The sequence below is a fragment of the Amaranthus tricolor genome, chromosome 14 (assembly GCF_026212465.1).
Source record: "Amaranthus tricolor cultivar Red isolate AtriRed21 chromosome 14, ASM2621246v1, whole genome shotgun sequence".
NCBI lineage: Eukaryota > Viridiplantae > Streptophyta > Magnoliopsida > Caryophyllales > Amaranthaceae > Amaranthus > Amaranthus tricolor.
In genome coordinates, this window is record NC_080060.1 from 4,344,420 (window position 1) to 4,365,865 (window position 21,446).

Genomic DNA, 21,446 nt, shown 5'->3' on the forward strand with positions numbered 1-21,446 from the left:
ATAAGAAAATGTTTTTCTGAGATTTTATTATTAGTTTGATTTTTTGGCTTGGTTATGGTGAAAAAGAATTTTATGTTTTAAATTATTTTATTTATTTGGATTTATAAAGTAGACTAAGAAAATAAAAATAATAGAGGAAATGAAGATTATATATTTTAAGGACAAATGAAAAAAAAAATAAAAATAATAGTATAATCTTTATTAATAAAACAACTAAATAGCTAATAATAAATTTTACCAAGTCGTCAATAATCAACACATATTAATCTAACTAGTAAAAAGTTTGATATACACTACAATGATATACATCAATCTTGATTTTAAAGAAACAGAATTAGGTAATTACCTAATTTGTGAATAAAAGAATTACATAATTAAGGAAACAGAAAAGAGATATATTTTTAAAATTATATTCTTATTACAAGTATTGTTCCTAAAATTACAAGTTTGAAAAAACCTTTTTTTTTTTTAACTTTAAAAGAACTAGTTGGAATTATATATATATTGAGAAGCTGCTATCACATAAATAAATTAGCTATTTTTTTTCTTTTCTGTTTAAAGTTTAAATTATTCGCAAAGAGAAAGTAAGTTGTTTGACTGTTCTAATAGAAATATATTTTCTCCGTTTTTTTTAAATGTCTCATCTACTTTTGGGTTTATATTCATTAATCACTCTTATTTTGTATTTTATTTTTAGTCATGTGCATTGGCAAATGCGTTAAAAACAAATGGGATATTTGAATGAAAAAGAAATAATAATAATTTATGCAATGTAATATAATAAAATCAACAAATTGATAATTACATGTGGCAAATCTTTGTAAAGAAAAATTTTCTAAGTTAATTGTATAATATTTAGTTCAATAAATATAATAATTAAACAATTTGATTATTTCATGTCGCTAATTTTTGTAATGCCACATAAAATTTTTCAATCTTTTTAATTAATTGTATGATGTGGCAAATTTTTGTAAAAATGCCACATAGAATTTTCCAATCCTTTTAGTTAATTGTATAATTGTTGAATTTTCTTTAGGCTTTTTTTAAAAATTTGTTGTTGATTTTTGGCTTTTTACCTAATGATTGTTTAAATGGTTAACCGATTAAGGTAAATGATTTTTAAGTACATTTAAAATGATAAAATGTTTCGGTGAGATTTTTATTAGCTTAATTTCGTTGAGTTAACAAATAAACGCAATTTAAGTTAAATAGTAAAAATTCTAATATAGATTTAATATACACTAATATTAATCGTAATAAGTATTTGCTTTTTTTTTAATTGTATCTACTAACACTGCAATATTTTAATACAATTATTTGTAAATAAATAGAATTAAATAATTAAGGAAACAGAAAACAAGATATATTATGAAAAGTATATTCTAATAAAAAATATTGTTACTAAAATTGCAAGTTTAAAGGAACCTATTTTATTTAACTTTTGAAAGACTGAAATTATATATATTGAAAAACTACTATCACATATCGAAAATCTTTAAGTACTAGTGCATTATTGATAATTCTAAAATTATTTTTTTTAAGTATGTTTAGTAATGTCTTAATTGACATTAAAATAGTGTTTATTTTTTAATTCTTTTTTATTTTTATTTAAATTGCTTAATTTTTCTCTTTAAATGAAAAATGCACATTATTTCAATGTGATTTGAATTATATCCACCTTTAATATTCATCATTGTTTATGGTTAAAGTATATATGTATCTACGTTTCTGTTTAAAGAGTATGTCTTATGAATTTCAGGTTCTTGTGCAAAGATGTTTACTGAAGATGATGTTATTTACGTACACGACTATCACTCGGGTAAGAAATAGTTTTTTCAAAAATTTATAAATAAATTAACAGAAGAACAATTGAATTATGATGCTACCGTTGCTTGATCTAGATTCTAGAATCAACAAATCAACAACGTACAATAACTCATCACCACGATATTACTTTTATTTATTGGGTTTTTTGGCATTCAGATGTCTATAAATTAGTGATAGTAAAGATATTTATACAACTTTTACTTTATTAATTATAGCAAAGATATTTTCAATGTGTTCTTAATAATAAATAGCATCTGCAACTTTACATAATTAAATAAAAATTAAAGATGATTTGATTGGGAATCATGTGAAAAGATTTGGGTATTTAATCATACATGCTGTCAAATTGTGCTAAATGAAATTATCTTAATATTCTTTGTTTTTTGACTATGACAGGACCTCTTTACACAATTGCTTGTAGTCCAACAGATACTGGATTAGTGGCATGTGGGGGTAGAGATAATTTGGTTTCCCTATGGAGAATTGGTTGTGGAAATAGTGTAAATAAGTTTGTAGGTATGTCTTTCATTGAATTAATTTTTTGTATTTGTTTGCTATATTTGTGGTTCAATTGCAAGATAGTGCAAAAATAAGTGAACATCACCCATTATAATCGTATTGTAAAAGTTATTGGGTTTACAACGATCATTGTATTGGCGGTAAAATTATTTGCATTTATTTTGTTTTTGTTAGAGTATATTAACATATTTTGGAGCCTCAACTATCAGCTTAAACTTTTGGTTGAGTTGATTCATTGACGTGATATTAGAAGCTAGCGTGACAAGAAGTTACGGGTGCGAATCTCAATCACACCTCATTTAAAGTGGAATATTTAGCGTCATATATGAGAATGGCCTATACTGCATCCATGCTTCTAGTTCAAAGGTTCTCGTGTAGGGATGTTAGAGTATATAACATATCATGGGGCATTAACCAATCAGGTTAAGCTTTTGGTTGAGTTGATTTCTTGACAGTTTTATGATCATCATTAAAATCATATTTTTGCACTATAATTACAATATAAATTTATCTGGGCCTTGATTGCACATATCCAAAATCAACTCTGATAATTACATTTGTTGTAGGTCATAAGGATAGCATTTCTAGTGTAGCCTTTAGCAAGGATGGTCAGTTGCTTGCTTCTGGCGGAGTTGATTCATGCATTAAGATATGGGACATGTCCGGTAATATCAAGTGCACATTTGATGGCTCAGCAGGGAAGGAATTTGAGGTTGTGAAATAAAATCCGATTTATTCTTATTTATTTGAAGTTGCAGATGATATTTGTTACTAAGGTTCAATTAAACACAACCTCTTTGTGTCACTAACAAACATCTAGTTGTGTATGTCAAACCCTCACAAATTCAATTTAGATGGGAGTCATTTAATATTTTTTAATACTAGAATATAAGGTTCAATTGCATTATTTAATATAATTAATATTTTAATATTTTTAATTAAAATGTACATATAGTTATTAAATATCAAAATCACCTCCTACAAAACTCTTTTTGGTAAAATTGACCGTATTCCTTTAGTCCTCTCTTTGAAGGAATGACAGGCATGAAGTGTCTGTCATCTTCCCTCACCCAGACCCTGTTTACAGATGAGATATTGAGTTGATGATGATGATCTTCTATAAAACTATATCGCAATCCGTTCTGCGATAAACGATTTATCCGTTCCCGTAACCCACAATCGATGACCTCGTTTTTGCTCTGTATGATAATGTATCACTCTGCTGAACATGTTTGCAGTGGGTAAAATGGCACCCAAATGCTCATCTAGTGTTGGCTGGATGTACTGATGCAACTGTATGGATGTTGAATGCTGATAAAAGTGCTGTTCTTGGGGTATTCAGTGGTCATTGTGGTGCTGTCACTTGTGGTGACTTTACTCCTAATGGTATGTACTTATCAATCCTTTATCATGCTTGTAAGTAAAGGTGTTCATTTGGGTTATCGGATTGATTTCGAGTTAAGTGTTTTGGGTCGGTTTGAAATCAGGTATTGCGTCCATATTGTTTTTTATATAATTGTAAATCATTTTTAAAGTTGGGTCAAATCGGATTTAGTTACAAGGTTTGGTAAATTTTGGGTCATCGAATCTGTTTTGAACACCTCTACTTGTAAGATTTTGTGGTGTTTAGTGATTATATGGTCTTTGGCAGATTTTAATTTTTTAGAATTAACGCTCTGGTGGTAATGTATTTGTTCTTATCATAAGTGGTTTGTGAAGGAAAATCAATTTGTACTGGCTCTGTGGATGGCACCTTTAGAATATGGAATCCAAGAACCGGTGAAAGTAGTGTTGTTAGAGGTAAGTACTTGATGATGTATGATATACTTTTAAGCAGTCAACAACTAATAAGTAATTTTTACTAAATATGTTCATAATAATTTGCTTAAAGAGATAGCTTTAATAATTGGCTTATCTTATCAGTTAATACTTCTAGCTGGTCATATCAGTCAATAATTATTAATTGCCAAACAAATCCTTTATCCACCTCTCCATACAAGTGAAATTACGAGGAATGTTTGTGTTGTATTCACAATTCTAGCTTAAAAGGTTCTCGTATTAGGGATATGATCGAAGATATACAAAACGTATATTGAGGATTCAACTATTAGTTTAACCTTTTAGTTGAGTTGTTTTTACGATACATTATCACCTAGCTAGCTTTTTCATTGTTTTTATATGATGTTCTTCATTAATCTTATGTTTAAATGTATTTGATCTTTAGGGCATAGAAAGGCTTCTGCATTGACATGCTTGACATATACCTCTGATTCAACCCATGCCCTTACAGGATCAGAAAAAGGTTTCTTTAGTGTTGTAAAGATCTCAAGTAAGAAGGTTCGGCTAATTTCTTTCTTATCTCCTTATTTTCCGAAAAAAAGTCTAATATGAATTTGGTGCATGTTAAAAATTATAAGCATCAACCTTACAATAGCAAATATTTCTCGATAATTGTACTTAATTGTGTAATTCTAAAAAGTGAATAAACATATCATATATAGTCGTTTTTAGTCCTCGCTGTAAACTAAGTCAGACTGGAATAATATGGAATAATAAATTAATTTAAAAATTATCATTATTATTATTATTATTATTATTATTAGAGTTTATTACATGAACTTGGCTTCATGGCTTGTGAGATTGTATATATGATGTGAAATTATAATTATGATAGTTTTTATATATTACTTGGATAGGTTATCAAAACGTTGTCGCTTCATTCAAGTTCAATTCATTGTACTGGACTTTCATCAAGGTAAAGCATTTTGCCTTTTATCTCAAGTGTTTTTTATGATTGTAAATATATTCCATGTTTTTAGAATTATGTTGAATAGAAATTATTAGGGTTGTTCATGACTCTATACAAGATAGACATTTATCTATTGTTCAGAGTTAGAAAGGACATTTTTAGCCCATATCACAACTCAACGCATTTTTTATAGGTTAGTTTTTTATATAAATATAACATATTTATATTTATAACGATAATTATAATTATAAGGTTGATCTCTTTTATTTTGTCAAATACTAATTAAAATAAAATAAACTCTTTATAGAGAAAGTATTTTTTTTTGCCTAAGATTCATAAAATATCAGAAATGACATTATTGTTTATTATGTTCCAAAGAGATTCTAATGGTACAAGTCAGTTTTACTAAGATTTAAACACATTTGAATGACAGCAAGCCTTGGGCAGCAACTGGAGGAGCAGATGATAAACTTATTATCTGGGATATGAATCATTTTGCAGATCGCAGCATCATCCAATATCAAGTAGGTTTGAACATCTTATTATTAATAGAGTTTCATCTTGGAAAAATAACTCATATTTAATCTCAAATTGAAAAATTAGAGAGAGATTGATTCATATATATAGTCTTGGCAAGGGGGTATATCGTTGCTCATTTCTGAGTAGAAGTGGCGACGAGCGGTATGGTCGCCCGAGTCGTCCCCAGTTCATAGCAACAGGGGTAATGCTTTGGTGTTTGTTTTTCTTTTAGAGTCCAATCTTAGAGCGTCGATCTCATAGGTTGTCGCACTGTCTATTTAACGTCCAAATGGCAACGACACATGACCTCCCTTTTGTCCCATTTTTCTGATGAACAACTTCTTCTATTACCAATTAGCTTAGTATATAGAGTCTCATCGGACTTGTGTGCAGTTAATTCTCTTTTTGTGCGGGTCCTATTTAATAATATGGTTTAATGATCTTTATTTTAATAATGTGTTTGAATCTTGAACATTATGCAGGCTGAAATAAGCTGCTTAAAATGGCTTGGTGATTCACACTTTGTGGCTTTGGGATTTTCTGATGGGCAGATAATAATATGTGATTCTCGCACAGAAGAAAGTGTAAAAATTTTCCAGACCCACTCAAAGAAAATCTCAGAACTTGATGTCTCTACTTGTAACAATTTTCTTGTTTCCGCTTCAGAAGATGGTATTGCACATGTTTTTGACATATCAAACTTTAGATAACAAGCGAGCGTTTTATAGTATAAGTAGGATAGAAATATTATTAGGATTTACCATCTTAATTTGTTTTACATGGTGGGATCAGAATACGATTATATATTTTTACGATTTAATTTAGTAAAATATAGCTTGAATTGTAATTAATTTTATAGATTTTTGAAAATTTCATTATCACAAATAGGAGAAATGTAGTTCTTTATTGATAGGGAAAGTTCTCATTTTCTTTTTTTTCATATACAAATTATATGTTTATTATGATCCATCATTGATTGATTATAATTCATATAATGGAGTTTTTGATTATTTACTTATGTATGTTGATAATCAATAAAAATACTTGGTATAATAGACTTTATTTACTACTAAAATCAATTGGTATTAATCTTTAAGTTTATAAAGTGATATATATTTTTCTTTTTTTCGAATATAGGACAACTCACATATAAATAATAAATGGACACTCTAATAGCTTTGGTCAGTAACATCGATTTTCTTACAATAATTCCAACTATTGATTAACTATGAATAATCCGAACTTTGAGAGATATTTGCCAAAAATACACTATAGTGACTTGTAACCTATACAATAGGTAATTTTACGGAAAAAAAAGTTAAATTAAAACAAAATCTTATAAAATAAAAAACTTAGTTAAAAAAACCGAAAGAAAAAAAAATTAATTGTTCATCTTCTTTCCTCCGCTTGAACCTGCATTAACCTTTCATGGCATCCCCTGCTTGAAGATCCGTCTCGAATTTAGCATCCTTCTCAAGCAAATTTCTGATCTCCTTATCCTTCTCCATGGAAATGTAGCTAGTACTACTTTTGGATTTTGATTCTAATTTTGATCTCTGATTTTGCCAATAATGGTTGAACATCCTAGATAAGGTAAACCACCTAGTATTAATTCTACAACAAAAGGAATACTACATAATCTTGATTTCTGATACATTTAAAAGTATTCCTTAATAATAATATTGCAGGGTGAGGCATTGGACCCAAATTTCGACGGATTCAACCAAATGGAAGTTCTTGAGGCATAAGTGGAGCTTCGCCACGTGATAAGTTCTTCATCAACAATGATGGACCTGAATTTCTGCCTGCTCTTGTAAATTGAAAATAGTTAAGAAATACAGGGAAGGTCAAGAAAATGAAAGAGGATACACAGAAAAGGTGGCAGTGCGTGGGGGGAGGGAATGGTATTTTAATTTTTAAATTTTTTTGTTATTTTATTTTATTTTATCATTTTTTTCTGTTATTTTGCCTACAAAAACAGGTCATATTAACATCATTTTTGGGTAAATAACCTAATAGTTTAGATTAATTATGGTTAATCAATAGTTGAGATTATTATAGAGAAATTAAGTAAAGGTCGAATTATTCTAGGTTTGCAAAATTTATAGATCTATCGAATAATTAACAATTATCAGAGTAAGTGTTATGAGGACTTAAGTCCACATTAAAATATTGTACATTAATTTTATTATTTTCTTATTTTAAATTTAAATTACTCATTTTTACCTTTTATTTAATCCGAAATCTACACTAAAACATTGTTTTAAAAGGTGTATTTTTTTTTGACCAAATCGAACCTTTAATGATTATAGTCCATATATTATTTTAATGTTTTTGTTAGATTAATAAATATTTTATATTGACACTTTCTATAATTAGGATGCCTACTTGTAGGCAGACAATAGATTGAAAAAATTAACAAAAATAGAAAGAATAGAAATTAGAAATTATTTTTAATTTGTTGTAGTTTTGGTTTTTGGGTTTGAAACACAGAAGTACAGCAATGAAGATACACCCTCATCCTCTCTTCTATACTACTGTCATCTCGTTCCGTTCGATCTTTCTGCTTCTCTCAATGGTTAGTTCTTCCTAGTTTCTTACCTTTTAGGGTTTCAATTTTTTCAAACATTGTTTGTGTTGTGTTCATCTTTGGCGATGTTTTCTTTTTTATTCAATTTGATTCTTTTGATAATTTGATGATTTCGGGGTTATCTGGGGTTCGAATGGTTGCTCAATTGTGGAGGAATTGTTGCCTGCTTTTTGCAATTTTTACTCGGTGTTTTCTGTTAGGGATTTTAAATCGAATCAGCATAACAAACAATTATCGAATTAGGGTTTTTGTGAAGCATCGGGTAGTTATATTATTCTGGGCACGCGTTCTTGTAGTATTATCGTCTGAATTCTGAGGAATGAAGCGGAATTTAAATTGTGCGTTTATAAAATCGAGCATCTTTCTGATAAATGTGTTTCTTTCCAATGCATTATGGGTGTAGTTGGTTTACTGTTGGATTTGGTAGAAGCTTCGTTTGACTATGATGAAAAACACAAGAAGATGAAAGTAGCTATAAAGTGTTTACTTAGGGCAATTTTGTGCTTCTAATCTTTGCGTAATTGATGATATCTTTTGTTACTGTGTGTATTTCTGTGACATGTTAGCCTCTTTATATGGATGTATGATAGAGTAAAAATAAGGCGCATCGCATTGCATCAAGCGCGTTGTAAAGGTTTTTAAAATAAACGAACTGATATTTCCCGTGCTGTTAAATTGTAAAAAAATCGCGTTTTGGCCATATTAAGGGATATCTTATGGTTTCGACTAATATTTAGGTGCTATGATAACCGCATCACTCCCGTTACCGCATCAACATTTCGTCACTGTGATTGCGACCGTTACCGCATTATTACACTATGGGATGTATAGCTAGCACTAGTGTGGATTGGGTTTTCTGCTTTGCTGTACTTGTGCAATTGACATTGAGGGTGAGTTACCAAGGTTTTTATCGCCTTCTTGGGGTCATGTCTTAACGGGCATTAGTTGATAATCATTATTTCAATTTTTTTGGCGATGGAGGGTATGTTGTTACGGTTAGTATACTTTGTGACTATGAGTTGAGTCCATGGGAGCGATTTTCATACTTTACTTTTTCTGGGTATTGTATTGGGATGATTGAGCTTTTAATATGGGTTTAGAAGACAAGCATTTTAAATAAATACTCTATGACATGTGATATATTTTACAAGGAATGTTAGTTGATGTAAAATATTTTATAGATAGCACTGTTGTACTAGGATGAAAATTTGAAGTTAATACCATATTGCAAAATCTTTGATGCGCACATTAACAACAGTGAAATCACATTTGCGGTTAATATGGATGGTTTCGAAGCCTATATTGTGGTCGTGACAACCTTATAAACCTTTATTATGTGGTCACAATGCGACTGATATTTTGAATGACGCTTATGACATAATTCACTTATATCATACCGTGCAAGAGAAGTATCTTTTATCTGCATGGATATAGTGTCTTAAAGAATTTTGTTTTTTTAGATTTCTTTTGATAGTCATTAACATTAATGTGTTTGTTGTGACTTGTGTGAATGAAGGTGTGGGGTGCATCATTTGCATGATTATGTGTAACTCTAAATTTGAAAGAAGTTCAATGTAAATAACTTCCTATTGTGAACTAGAAATAATTATTACATGCAATACATCAAATGATTGTCCTCTTCATATTTTCCATTTTTCCTTACACTATCGTCTTCTCATCAAAATGATTGTAACTAGCATTATTGCATTATTGTATTCTTTCATTTTCTATATATTTTCTAGTCTTCTTGCCATAGTGCAAAATTATGACCACATCTCATTGGTCACGTTGTAAAGGTTTTCATAAAAAACAAATTGATATTTCTTGCGTTGTAAAGATGTAAAAACTGCGTTTTGGGCCGTTTAAAGGCCAATATCACTCTCATTACCACATTATTGTTATTACTGCGATCCACGATCATTATCGCATTTTGCACTATGCTTCCTACTTAGAGTCAGCAATATGCTCTTGTCCTTACTAAAATAATCTATAGAGTGCTTAGATGGAGCCATGGAGGTTGGATGATCTCTCTTGTGTCGGAGTGCTTATATGGAGGTGGAGTTATCTATTTTCTCATGTTTCTTACTACTAGGATACTATAGTTTAAGTTGGCATTTAGGAGTATTTATATTCCTTGTGAAATAATTTAAGTTTGTTGTCACTAATAATTGTAGTATATGTAGGAATCATTATTTGTATCATAAAACATTTTAGTTGTTCGTTAATAGTTGTAGATATATCTGGAGTTAGAATTATTGTCATATTATTTATGTTCTTTTTTCTCGGTGCTTTTAGCTTAATGGTTGGAGGTTTTTTTTTTTTTCTTGATTTTGTGGTTTGATTGGTCATGACAGTTTATTGCATGAGAATGTTAGCTCCTGCCTTTTGTGCATTGGTGAATGCTCTTTAGTCGCATATTAGTATTTTTTTCATGTTGCTCAAAGTAAGTGACAATGTCAAAAATTCATTTGGAAATGTTCTTGTGAACTTCCAATGAAATATTGATTTGTTTGCCTTTGTTTTGGCCAGTAAACAAGTGGTTTGTGTCAGGTGTCTATTAATATGTATTTCTCTTGTGACATTGAAGTAGAAATATTGTTAGATAGAGCACCCACATAGTAATGTTGCTTGAAATTTCCAATTACAGCAAATCCATAAAATGTTATTTACTTTGTACATAAATAATTCTCTCTGATAATAATTACTACATCTCATAAAAGTTGTCACATTGGAAATACAAAAAGAAACTATGGTAAAGTTCCTATAATGGCTCCCTTTTGTTTTTTTTCTTTTTGTTTTTTTCGTTTGGGGGGGGAGGGGGTCGAAAGGACTAGTTATAGAGATGAAATTGTGATGGAAACATGAAACTACTATATGATGAGTGGTTTGGCATAGGATCTAATTTCCAATGGAGGGAACGTAACTAATTCCTGTGTTAGAGATGGTAAATAACTAGTTTAATGTGAAGTGTCCTGTTGGAATTAATTATCAGAATTCAGGGGAGTTCTTGTTATTACGTGTAGCGGCAAAAAATTAAGGTATGCAATGGCGAGCAGACTTTTGAAAAATTGAGCCCGCGGGCACATTTTTCTATGTATGCTTTGTCTCAAACCAAACTCGTCCATTAACACCTCTATTTGAAAGAATATATTATTATTCAGGATAGACTTAGAGAAGTTTGCTTCCATATTGTCGATAATCTATCGTGTGGTTTTTTTCTTGAAACAATTTAAAATAGGTTAAGAAGGAATGTAAGGGGTGTTTGGTTCACCACATTGTTGGAATGTAGTTTAATCCATTCTAGTATACGGTTAGGGGTTTTTAGGCTGGAACTTGATACATGATAGACTCTATCTCCTTCCAAATTCCTTGTTTTTAAACCCTTGGTACCCCTTGAGATTGAGATTCTTTCCTCATATGATACAAACCTTAGAAAGAAAAAGGGAAGTTGGAGGAGGAAGGAGAGAGAATGGCTGATGTGCAGCAGCCGCCATTCCCCATCCTCAAATCCAGTTGGCTTTTCCTGTGATGGTTACTCTTTTACTGATCTTCTACGGTCTCGCAGCTTTGTTTGGCAAGAATATTATGTTACATCTTTCTTTATTTGGTTTGACTACTAAGGATCAATAAGATACAACCTCTTTGTTTCTATCAGCGTAAGGTTACGTACATCCGACCCTTAAAAGCCACTTATGTTGTTTCTGTTTTTTGGTTCAGAGTTTTCCGTAAAATCTTATTTGTTTTTGACAAGACCTAGATTGCCAAGCATTCATTTAAATTATTTTGGAAGGGTTTTCCAGTGTGACTCATGATCTCATGTCATCCATAAATTGCTTATGTAGTTGGACAAGTTTGAATTTTACGCCTGTTTTGCCTTGGTTCACATTTTGTTGGATGATAGATTTCAGTAGTTTTTTATATTCTTTTTATTTGATTATTTTACTGATTTGGGTCTAACGGTTTTTCTTTCAATCATAATGTCACCAAACTAGCTCTTTTTCTTTCACATGATCTTTCTATTGGAATTAAACTTTCATCTGCTATTGGTAAAGTGGTATTGCTGAAAATTGATTGGGTTTTTAAAATCTGGATCAGGTAGCCTTGTTTTGACACGTGTATAAGCTTCTGAAGAATTGCAGTTGGAATAATCTATGCCTGGAAACGACGTTGGTGATAGGGTCCACAATTTTCTTGACCAAGGTAGCTTGTCGCAGGACCAACGCCATACACAACTTGTTGGGGCGAACTGGCCCTTATTAGATAACAATATATGGAATGCAAGCGAGAGACAGATTGGTGGGCCTTTGAATTCTGGATACGTTAATTACAGTGCACAACAATCAGGTAACGAAGATTTGAGTTTCTCTTTTCTTCGCTTTCGTCAAAGTTTGATAGTGCGTGCCCTAGTTATTTTTTAAATCGTATTTGTCCATTCATTCTTCATGTGACTTGTCCCTTGTGTTTCTGTGAGATGTAGACATTGAGAGGGGACAAGGCAATCAGTTCTCACCGAGTCCTCATGGGGTTAACTTTATTCGGCCAAGTTTGAGACCTGAATTTTCCAAAAGCCCATCACAGCTTCAGCAGTTAAATTTAAATGGATTTATGCATGCATCTCAAGTTGGACATACAAGACAGAATGAGGGTAACTTTTTGGGAGTGGATAGAGAACCTGATCGACACAATATGACGAGAAGAAGTCCATCTGTTCTTGAATCACATCAGAGGAGTGGTTCACAGCACTCTAATGTGGCAAGTTTTGGAGGCTTAGAATCACCAATGAATTTCAACTTTCTTGGTGGCCAACAGCGAATTAATGGGCAGCAACCAGGAATGCTGCAATCCTTTCCTCGGCAACAGCCTGTTAACAACGATACTCAGTTGCAGCAGCAAATCATGCTTAAACAAATGCAAGAGCTACAGAGGCATCATCAGCTTCAACAACTGGAAGCAATGCAAAAAAGTACGGCAAACGACATTTTATCCTTCGGAAATTCGGCAGCAGGACATCCACAAGCTGTTAATGGCAATCCTATGCGTGATACATCTAATCATATATGGCCCCCTCAAGCCATGGTTGGCAACACAAACTGGCAGCAGCGAGGGCTGTCTTCTGCGCAAGGATATTCTAATGGATTTGTGAATACCCCAGATCAAGGGCATGCAATGCAGTTTATGGGATTGGAACCTCAGCAAACTTCACAATCTCTGTATGGGGTTCCCGTTTCTAGTTCACGAAGGGCCAATGCATTTTCTCAGAGCAACATGGATAAACCTGGAATGCTTCAGGTTCCAACTCCAAGTAGTTCTTTTCCTGGAAATCAATACGGTTCAGTTGGAGAGCAGGTCAATGCAAAGGATGGAAATATGGTTTCCAGATATGGATCAGAAGGGAGAAGTTCATATGAACAGGCATCCAGTCAATGTTTAGCAAATGTGAATCTCGGGGAATTCACAAAGGCGCAGCAGAGGAATGTGCCAATATCAAAAGGTGGTGGACAAGGTCTTGGTGAGTGTTCAGAATTGTTTCCTGAAAAACCTGTAACTCAGTCCTCTTCACAGTCTGCTTCTACGCAGACTGCTAATGGTTTAGATCCAACTGAAGAAAAGATTTTGTTTGGTAATGACGAAAATACTTCTATTTGGGAAGCATTTGGTGAGGCATCACTTACAGGAAGTGGAGATGCCACAGATCTGCCCAGTAGCATTCCCTCGCTGCAAGGTGGTACCTGGAGTGCTCTTATGCAGTCTGCTGTTGCAGAAACCTCCAATACTGATGCAGGGATGCAGGATGATTGGAGTGGCCTAGGTTCTCAAAACTCTAGATTGCAGTCTGGCAACCAGCATCCTTCAGTTATTAATAGTAATGAGACATCACAACTGAATTTTGTTGACAGCTTCCAGAGAAGCTCACTGGGTTCCCAACATGGTACCAATAATGTTAGCACCCATGATGCAACTTTGAATGCAAATCGTATGAATAGTTCTATGAAACAGCAGCCGTTTCTGAATCAAAGAAAAGAATATCAACAAACAGAAAGTCCGCGTGAAGGAAGAAGGTGGGTAGACAGCAGTCAGCATAAGTCACATGTTGAAGAGAAGCACATGCGGGGAAAATCTAATTCTTCTAGGGACTGCTTGAGTACAGATGCTGGCTTTTGGAGCCATCAGCAGAATACATTTTTGCCTGACAACAATGTTCAACAATCCAATCGACCAAACCCTTCAAATTTCTTTGGATCTACGCCAACTAATGGAGCTTTAGCCTCTAGTAACCAAAATAACTTGCCCGATAAAGATCATAACTTTAAGATGTACATGGATACAGGTCATGGTTCTGCTTCGAGGCTTGAACCTGTTCCAAATTCTGATATGAAAATGGGAAGTGGGCATTTCATTTCAAAAGATGATGCTGTTGCACCGGGTTTGAGTAAAATGAAGATCAATTTTGAATCTAGCAAACTTCATAATAATGATCATCATGATTTGTGGAAATCGGTCAATTCATCTGGAAAGTATGGATTACAGAGTTGTAGTAGAGACCATCATAATTTGAATAAGGGACCTCTTATATTGGAGTCTTCACATAATAGCCCTGATGGTGGAGCTGTTGAGATGCGTGAGACAGAAAACATTGATCGGAGGGAGAGTTCCAGTGATAGCCACCGCAATAGTTTTCCTCAAAGTGCTTCAATTGGTGGTTTGAGAGAGAATATGTGGTCAGATTATGCTGATGGGCGTAGTTTACCTGGAGGCCAAGAGAGGTCTTCCAGTCAAACTGCAAAACGAGGCCCAGTAGAGCAGAAATTCCAGTATCATCCCATGGCAGATGTGAATATGGATTTGGATTCTTCTTATGCAGCAAAAAACGTTTTGCATTCGCAATCCATGTCTCAGAAGCTTTCCACGGGAGTTAAAGGCCAAGAATTAAACCCAAGATTTCTTAGTTCATTGAACACTAATGTCACTGATATGGAGAAGGTTAGATATGGATTTTTGTTTGGAATTCTCCTCCCCTTGTCCCTCTTTCCCTTACTCGCTTCATGTGCACATGCATACCTCCATCCACAGAAATTTATTTACATTATGAATTTAAATAAACAGCGAGGGTTTATTTTCTTCTGATGCAGGGTAGGGTATTTTTCAATGGACCTGTTAATGCCGCACGTGGAGTATCATCTGGTGGGGTTCATCCTGGCTACTTACCTAATATGTCTGCTCCTTTCATCACATGCAGTGGAATTGCCTCACCAAACCAACATATATCATCCAGGTAAATTATTATTTTTTGAATACTCATTTCATCTCTTCTATCTTGGTTTAGGGAAATCTTTGGGCCTTTGATATAGCTCATCTCCCTTGATTTCATTACTTTAATTAAGTGTATATATAATTTAATTTCTAGGTGTTCTTTTATATGCGATCCTTTGAGGTTGTGTACCTGATCAAGTTAATGACTCTGTATCTTTTGTCTGTGTCAGGAAATGGTTTATATTGTTTCTGTTTGTCTTTTTCAATTTTTTTTGGGTTGGTTTAGTTCTTTTTGACACATTTGTATGTTCCAAATAGTAAATTGCTATGTAGCTGTAGGAAACTTGTCCAGTTTCATAAATATTTGTGCTTGCTCTATGTTATCCTCTTACAAGTAAAAAACATTTGTTTGGTTCTAGAAAGAATTCAATTTCATTCAGAGTTCCACTTAAAGGAAACTTATTTCTCCTAAAACTTCCTGGGAAGTATTTTTAAAGTGTTTGGCAATATGGAATTTCCCTTTCCATTGAACTTGCAAAAAATCCTATTTTCCTCCATTTATCTTTTTTAGTGCCAACCAATCAACACTTCTCCCATGTTTTCCCTAGGATTTCAACCTCCCATGTGATTTGTGTCCAATTAAACAAAAAGTTTGTTGCCAAAGGTGGTTGTGTTGAGATTTTTTTGTAGTCATGCAACTCACATATTATTTATATTTATGTTTCTTATTAGTTTGTCATCTATAAACCTTGATAATTTGTTGCAGCCAGAACATGCTCGAGCTTTTTGACAAGGTTGATCAATCCAAGGAGCAAAATACTGCCTCACAGTCACACCTCAATTCTACTGATTACAATAGGTTTTCTGAGATATCTGCTAGTGGACTGGCTGGACCTAGACAGGGTCAGTGTTTCTCATCTCATGGTTTTGGTTTACAACTAGCTCCACCATCTCAAGGAATTGCTCCTTCAAATCTAAGTGATGCTGTTCAAAGCTCCTCTAGAACTGCTGAATCTCCCAGTTCGGATCATGTACCTACTGAGAAAGGAGATGAAACTTATCCATGGTGGGCTTCCACTTCAGGATCTTCTGCTCACTGTTTACCTCCTTCTCATCAACCAACTCAACTGGAATCAGGGAATGAATCTGGAAGGCTGGAAAATAAGGGTTCCGATGTTTTAGCTTCCAATTTTAAGGAGAATATATCTGATTCTTTCTCATCGGTTCCCAATATGAGAAGTCCACTTCAGAATCAGCTGTGGACTGCGCCTGGAGGAAATACTACAAGTGAGCAATCTGCTACTGTGTCTTTTAACAGGCATGCGTACCACGACCAGTCAAATGAATTGCAACCTTCGGCTATGATCAATCAGTCTGTCTGTAATCCACAAAACAATGTGGTGCCTGGAAGGGATATCAATCAATCAGGTTTGAGTGATTTGACCCGCCAGATGCCTGTCTCCCTCCATTCTGATATGTTTGGGATGCCTCGGAAGGATAGCCTGCCACCTCTAGGATCTAATCTATGGACTTCTCAGCAACAATTATTGGGTTCTGCTGCTTGTAAAGCTCCTGAGATCAAGTCTCAATTTCAATTATCTGATGCTTCGAAAATGTCTTCTTCCCAACCGATGAAAGATGGGAAAGATGTTCCCAATAGAGTTGATGCTTTTAGTTCGTTGGTAACCGTAGGTGGGGAGTCCGAAACAGAAGAAGCACGATCTTCTGTAAAGACATTTGATACATCTCTGGAAGAACCTTCTATGAGGCATCTACGGAGTGCGTCTCCTTCAAGTTCTGCCATCAACCAAAAAGGTATTGAACCATATCATAATTTTGTAAGACCTTATAATAATGCGCATAATAGCTATATTTTGCCGCATCAAATGCAAAACATAAGGAATGTGGCTTCTGACCCAAGCCATCGGGAATCAAAAAGATTGAAGGGACAAGATGATGATCTTAATCGTCAACAGGTAGCGGAACAGTTAGAGGGGCCTGTCGCAGGCAGTATGAATAGTATGGTCAGAGAACCGTCAATGAACCAGACTACAGTTTCTGTTGAAGATGCCAAGATGTTAGGCTTTTCGCCTCATCTAGGTAATCGAAATAAGTCTTTTCAGTTACTGCATGGAACTTTTGCTTCCCAGGATCTCTTCTCAATCGGTCATAGTGATCCTCAGAAATTTGGATCTGGTAAATTTCCTTGTCAATCTGAGGAAACTGGCATAAGTCCACAGATGGGCCCATCCTGGTTTGAGCAGTATGGAACCGTCAAACATGGGCAATTGTTAGGTGGACATAATGCGCCTAGACTTCCAATGGTGCAGAATGTTGAACAGCAGTTCATCAGTGGAAAACCTCCGAAAAATTTAGCGATGCACAATTCAGCGCAGTCAACTGCTACTGTAACAGATGCTGCTCAGATTGTTAATACTTGTCAAGAAGTAAATGCATGTATTCCAAGTGAGCGTGTTTCTTCTCTGCATGCATTGGTCCCCCATGTCTCAGCTACATGTTCAGAATCTGCGGCGCCCAAGAAACGGAAGACTGCTACATCTGATCTTCTTCCATGGAATAAAGAGATAGAATACTGTCTCAAGCGGCTTCAGAACATAAGGTGTGTGCTGTTGCTAATTCGTGTTTCATAATATCATTTAAATAGTGTTCTTTCTAGTTAAGCAATCTGAAAACATTTTCCTTTTTGTACTACATGTGTCCATTCTCATAGGAGCCAAAGATTAATAGTTTTTCTCAGTTGTTTTATAATAGATCCTTTTCTTTGAGATGGCTCATTAATTCACTTTTCTTCGTATTTATGTGAAATTGTAGATCCTTTTTGCAATTAAGGGATGATGATTAATAGTCAAATAACCTATTTGTTTTTACGAGAATGAGGTTGCATACATCCCCAACCACTGTGCTGCCTATTATAGTAATAATTTTTCTTGGAATGAAGTTTGTATAATTAGTCCTCTTTCTTGTAATTCCTCAATTTTGATATTGGTTTTGTATCATCTAATGTGCAGGCTTTATTTTGTTTATTTAGGAAGCTCTTTGTGGTGAAAATTTTTAGAAACCTTAAGAGTTATTGTTTGTTTTTAAAGCACTGTTCAGTTCATTGACATTTCTTGAATTTTCTTATTTGTAGTTCAGCAGAAGTAGACTGGGCACAATCATCAACTCGATTAATGGAAAAGGTGTGCATATTCCAGGGATGGTGTCTATAGTGTAATCTTTTGCACTTTTCATCTTCACCTGGGAAGTGACATCTTTATTTTGGTACAGGTTGAAGATGGAACTGACAACAGTGAAGATCTATTGCCAATGATTAGACCAAAGAGAAGGCTTCTCAAAACAACTCAACTTATGCAGCAAGTGTTTCAAACCCCTTCAGCAGGAGTCCTCTCACTTGATGCAAGTTCCAACTACGAAGCTATTGTATATTCTCTTTCAAGATCTGTATTAGGTGATGCATGCAGCCTAACTAGTGGTGTGGATGGTAGTACACCTGTTGAAAGTGGAAACCTGTAAGCTTTGCTTGTGAATTCTTAGTACTTTTTTTTACTTCTACTGTTTTACTACTCCTAGGTTCTAGAACTGTTTCTAAACATGTAATTCTGCTAAATTTGAGTTTTTGTTACCATGAATGTTCTTATAGCCTTTGTGGGGAAGTCCAAACATCAGAGAGGATTCGCGATCAGTACTTCACAAAAGCTGTGGAAGATTTTGCTAGTAGGGAGAAGGAGCTGGAAATTGATATACTAAGGTAACATTTTTGGGTTCTCTGTGCTTTACACTTAACTTTTTCTGTTTACTTATTATGATTATGGTTTATATATTTTGTATTTTCTGGATGGCATATTAACATTGTTTGCAACCTCAATGAAGTTGATCAATCATCAGAGTTTATTACATTCCATAAGGCAGTAAGTTGGCTTTATGTGCTGGGGCGAAGCCTGGAATTTTAACTTGGGGAGTCAAATAGCCGAAAACACTAGCTTAAAGCCGTATTCAAATGACGGGAACCTTAGAACAAAATTATAGTCTAGTGACCGAAATACCAATAAAGAATTATAATGGGCGATACGCTAGCAAAAAATTATGACGGATACCCTACCGAAACAATTGTAGCCGGGTGACCGATACACTAACAAAAATTATTTTCAGAGGACCGATACACTAACAAAAATTATTTTCAGAGGACCGATAAACTATCAAAATTTTATTGTCAGATGGCCGCCTAAAGCAAAAGAATATCTTCAGATGATTGATACAATTAAGAATAAAGTTAAATAAAAACTAATTAAAAATCTAATATTTGTTTTTTAATGGAAAGTGATTTGAGACCTAGAGGCTATGAAGATGTCCATAAGATGTCCAGTGGACTTATCAAACAGGTTGGTTGGCCTGAAAGTTTTGTTTTTTCCCTCTGGACTAGGAATGCCTTTTTCCACAGTTTCAGAATTGTGACCATGGTGAACTTATTGAAATTGTATTGCTTGATTGGCTGAACTTTGGCCATCTTCGATCTTGAGGTTAGGATTTGGTGAATTTTAGGGATGGGTAATAAATTGTGCTGAAGACCTAATCTTTTTCTTGGTTGTGGGTTGATTTGTGAGTTATTTTTTTGACATCTTTGATCCCAAACAATATACATGGTTGTCTATAAGCCTTGGCTTCCATGGCTCTTCATTTTTCATGTCTTTGTTTTTCGTGACCATATGGGCTGCAAGTATGAAGCTTATTTACATGCCTATGTCCCAATTGTGTTAGGATCATTGTTGTGTTTAATGTGTTGTCATGTTCTGCTTTTTTACATGCCTATGTCCCAATTATTTTAGGATCATTGTTGTGTGTTTTGTTGTTATGCTTTTGTGCTCATGACTTGTATTGATTTACAACTGCTCAGATTGGACAAGCGTGCATCAATTTTGGACATTAGGCTGGAAACTCAAGATCTAGAGAGGTTTTCTGTCAATTGTCGTTTTGAAAGGTTCCACGGTCGAGGTCAAGTTGAATGGGCCGAGACCTCATCGCCCTTAGATGCAGCTGTAACATTTCTTAAACCTAGCCCACTGAGATATGTTTCTGCTCGTCCCATGCCTAGGAATGTCCCTGAGGGTGTAGAATGTCTTTCACTTTGATCATCATTAATTTAATTGATTTTCTTCCCAAATTGGGTCTATTGTCTCCACATCCCCTAATTTCAATCAAAAGATGGTCTCCTTTGCGAAAGCGAGGCTGCTTTATCTTATCAAATCTAAGGTAATTATGTTATTCTTACGTTAAATTGCTCCCACCAGTGTTTTTATACATAATATCGGGAAAACAAATGTGTGTCGTGGCTGTTAGAAGTGTTTAAAAAGTAGGGGTACCATAAGGTTAGCAAATTGATATTTATGCTTGCTCTGGTGCCTTGAAAATTTCTTGGTCAGTTCACCGTGAACTAGAGATTTATTTTCGATTCATCCCCTTACATAAATGTTTCTATTTTTTCTTCCATTTATAATTTTTTTTTCCGGATCCTTGTGTATGATAGACTAGATTTGCAGATGCTACAATTTTATTCCGACGAAAAGGTTAGGTTGGGGAAGGAGGGTTAGGAAGAAGGCGGGTTGGAGGGAAATCGGTTCTGTAGATAAAAATCGGGATTTGCAACATTCATGTTGCTATAGCCTATATGTAAAGAATTTAAAGATGAATTGCCATTATAGTATAACATTTATTTGCATTTTCTTGTTCTTTTATAGCCATTTTTTTACATTTTTCTTTTATATCGTATTCTGTGTTCAATGTCATATTTTACAATTCTAATTTCTAGTCACATAATATGACTCTACAACATGTGACACCAATTTGTGATGAATGCAAACAGAAAGCAACAAACAACTCAGCATGAGATAACAATTGAGATTTTAGAGTTATTTGAAATGAATAATTTATGACTAAATATGATAGTTTGTATAACTCAATTTTCAACATACAACC

General features: G+C 33.9%; 2 protein-coding genes across 2 annotated transcripts; both read left to right on the forward strand.

Annotated features, from left to right (window-relative positions):
• The first annotated feature begins 298 nt into the window (after positions 1 to 298).
• Positions 299 to 6,490, forward strand: LOC130799203 (uncharacterized). Its single transcript, XM_057662310.1, has 10 exons — positions 299 to 338; positions 1,760 to 1,819; positions 2,224 to 2,343; positions 2,913 to 3,058; positions 3,585 to 3,732; positions 4,066 to 4,146; positions 4,571 to 4,683; positions 5,043 to 5,101; positions 5,529 to 5,619; positions 6,097 to 6,490. Exons 1-10 carry the CDS (start codon positions 299 to 301, stop codon positions 6,322 to 6,324), a joined length of 1,086 nt encoding a protein of 361 aa, XP_057518293.1. The 3' UTR covers positions 6,325 to 6,490.
• A 1,524-nt stretch (positions 6,491 to 8,014) lies between these two features.
• LOC130800403 (uncharacterized) lies at positions 8,015 to 21,200 on the forward strand. Its single transcript, XM_057663910.1, has 9 exons — positions 8,015 to 8,192; positions 12,300 to 12,548; positions 12,682 to 15,185; positions 15,335 to 15,477; positions 16,222 to 18,075; positions 18,607 to 18,655; positions 18,744 to 18,985; positions 19,117 to 19,224; positions 20,368 to 21,200. The coding sequence occupies exons 2-9, from the start codon at positions 12,356 to 12,358 to the stop codon at positions 20,600 to 20,602; spliced, it is 5,328 nt and encodes a 1,775-aa protein (XP_057519893.1). The 5' UTR covers positions 8,015 to 8,192; positions 12,300 to 12,355; the 3' UTR covers positions 20,603 to 21,200.
• The last annotated feature ends 246 nt before the right edge of the window (positions 21,201 to 21,446 follow it).

Excerpts from the sequence above, each read along its gene's own strand:
- LOC130800403 (XM_057663910.1), top strand. The coding sequence starts at position 12,356 with ATGCCTGGAAACGACGTTGGTGATAGGGTCCACAATTTTCTTGACCAA. Across the intron at positions 15,186-15,334 it reads ATGTCACTGATATGGAGAAG|GGTAGGGTATTTTTCAATGG; the intron begins GTTAGATATGGA and ends CTTCTGATGCAG. Across the intron at positions 15,478-16,221 it reads AACCAACATATATCATCCAG|CCAGAACATGCTCGAGCTTT; the intron begins GTAAATTATTAT and ends AATTTGTTGCAG.
- LOC130799203 (XM_057662310.1), top strand. The coding sequence starts at position 299 with ATGATATACATCAATCTTGATTTTAAAGAAACAGAATTAG. Across the intron at positions 339-1,759 it reads TTTTAAAGAAACAGAATTAG|GTTCTTGTGCAAAGATGTTT; the intron begins GTAATTACCTAA and ends TATGAATTTCAG. Across the intron at positions 5,102-5,528 it reads TGTACTGGACTTTCATCAAG|CAAGCCTTGGGCAGCAACTG; the intron begins GTAAAGCATTTT and ends TTTGAATGACAG.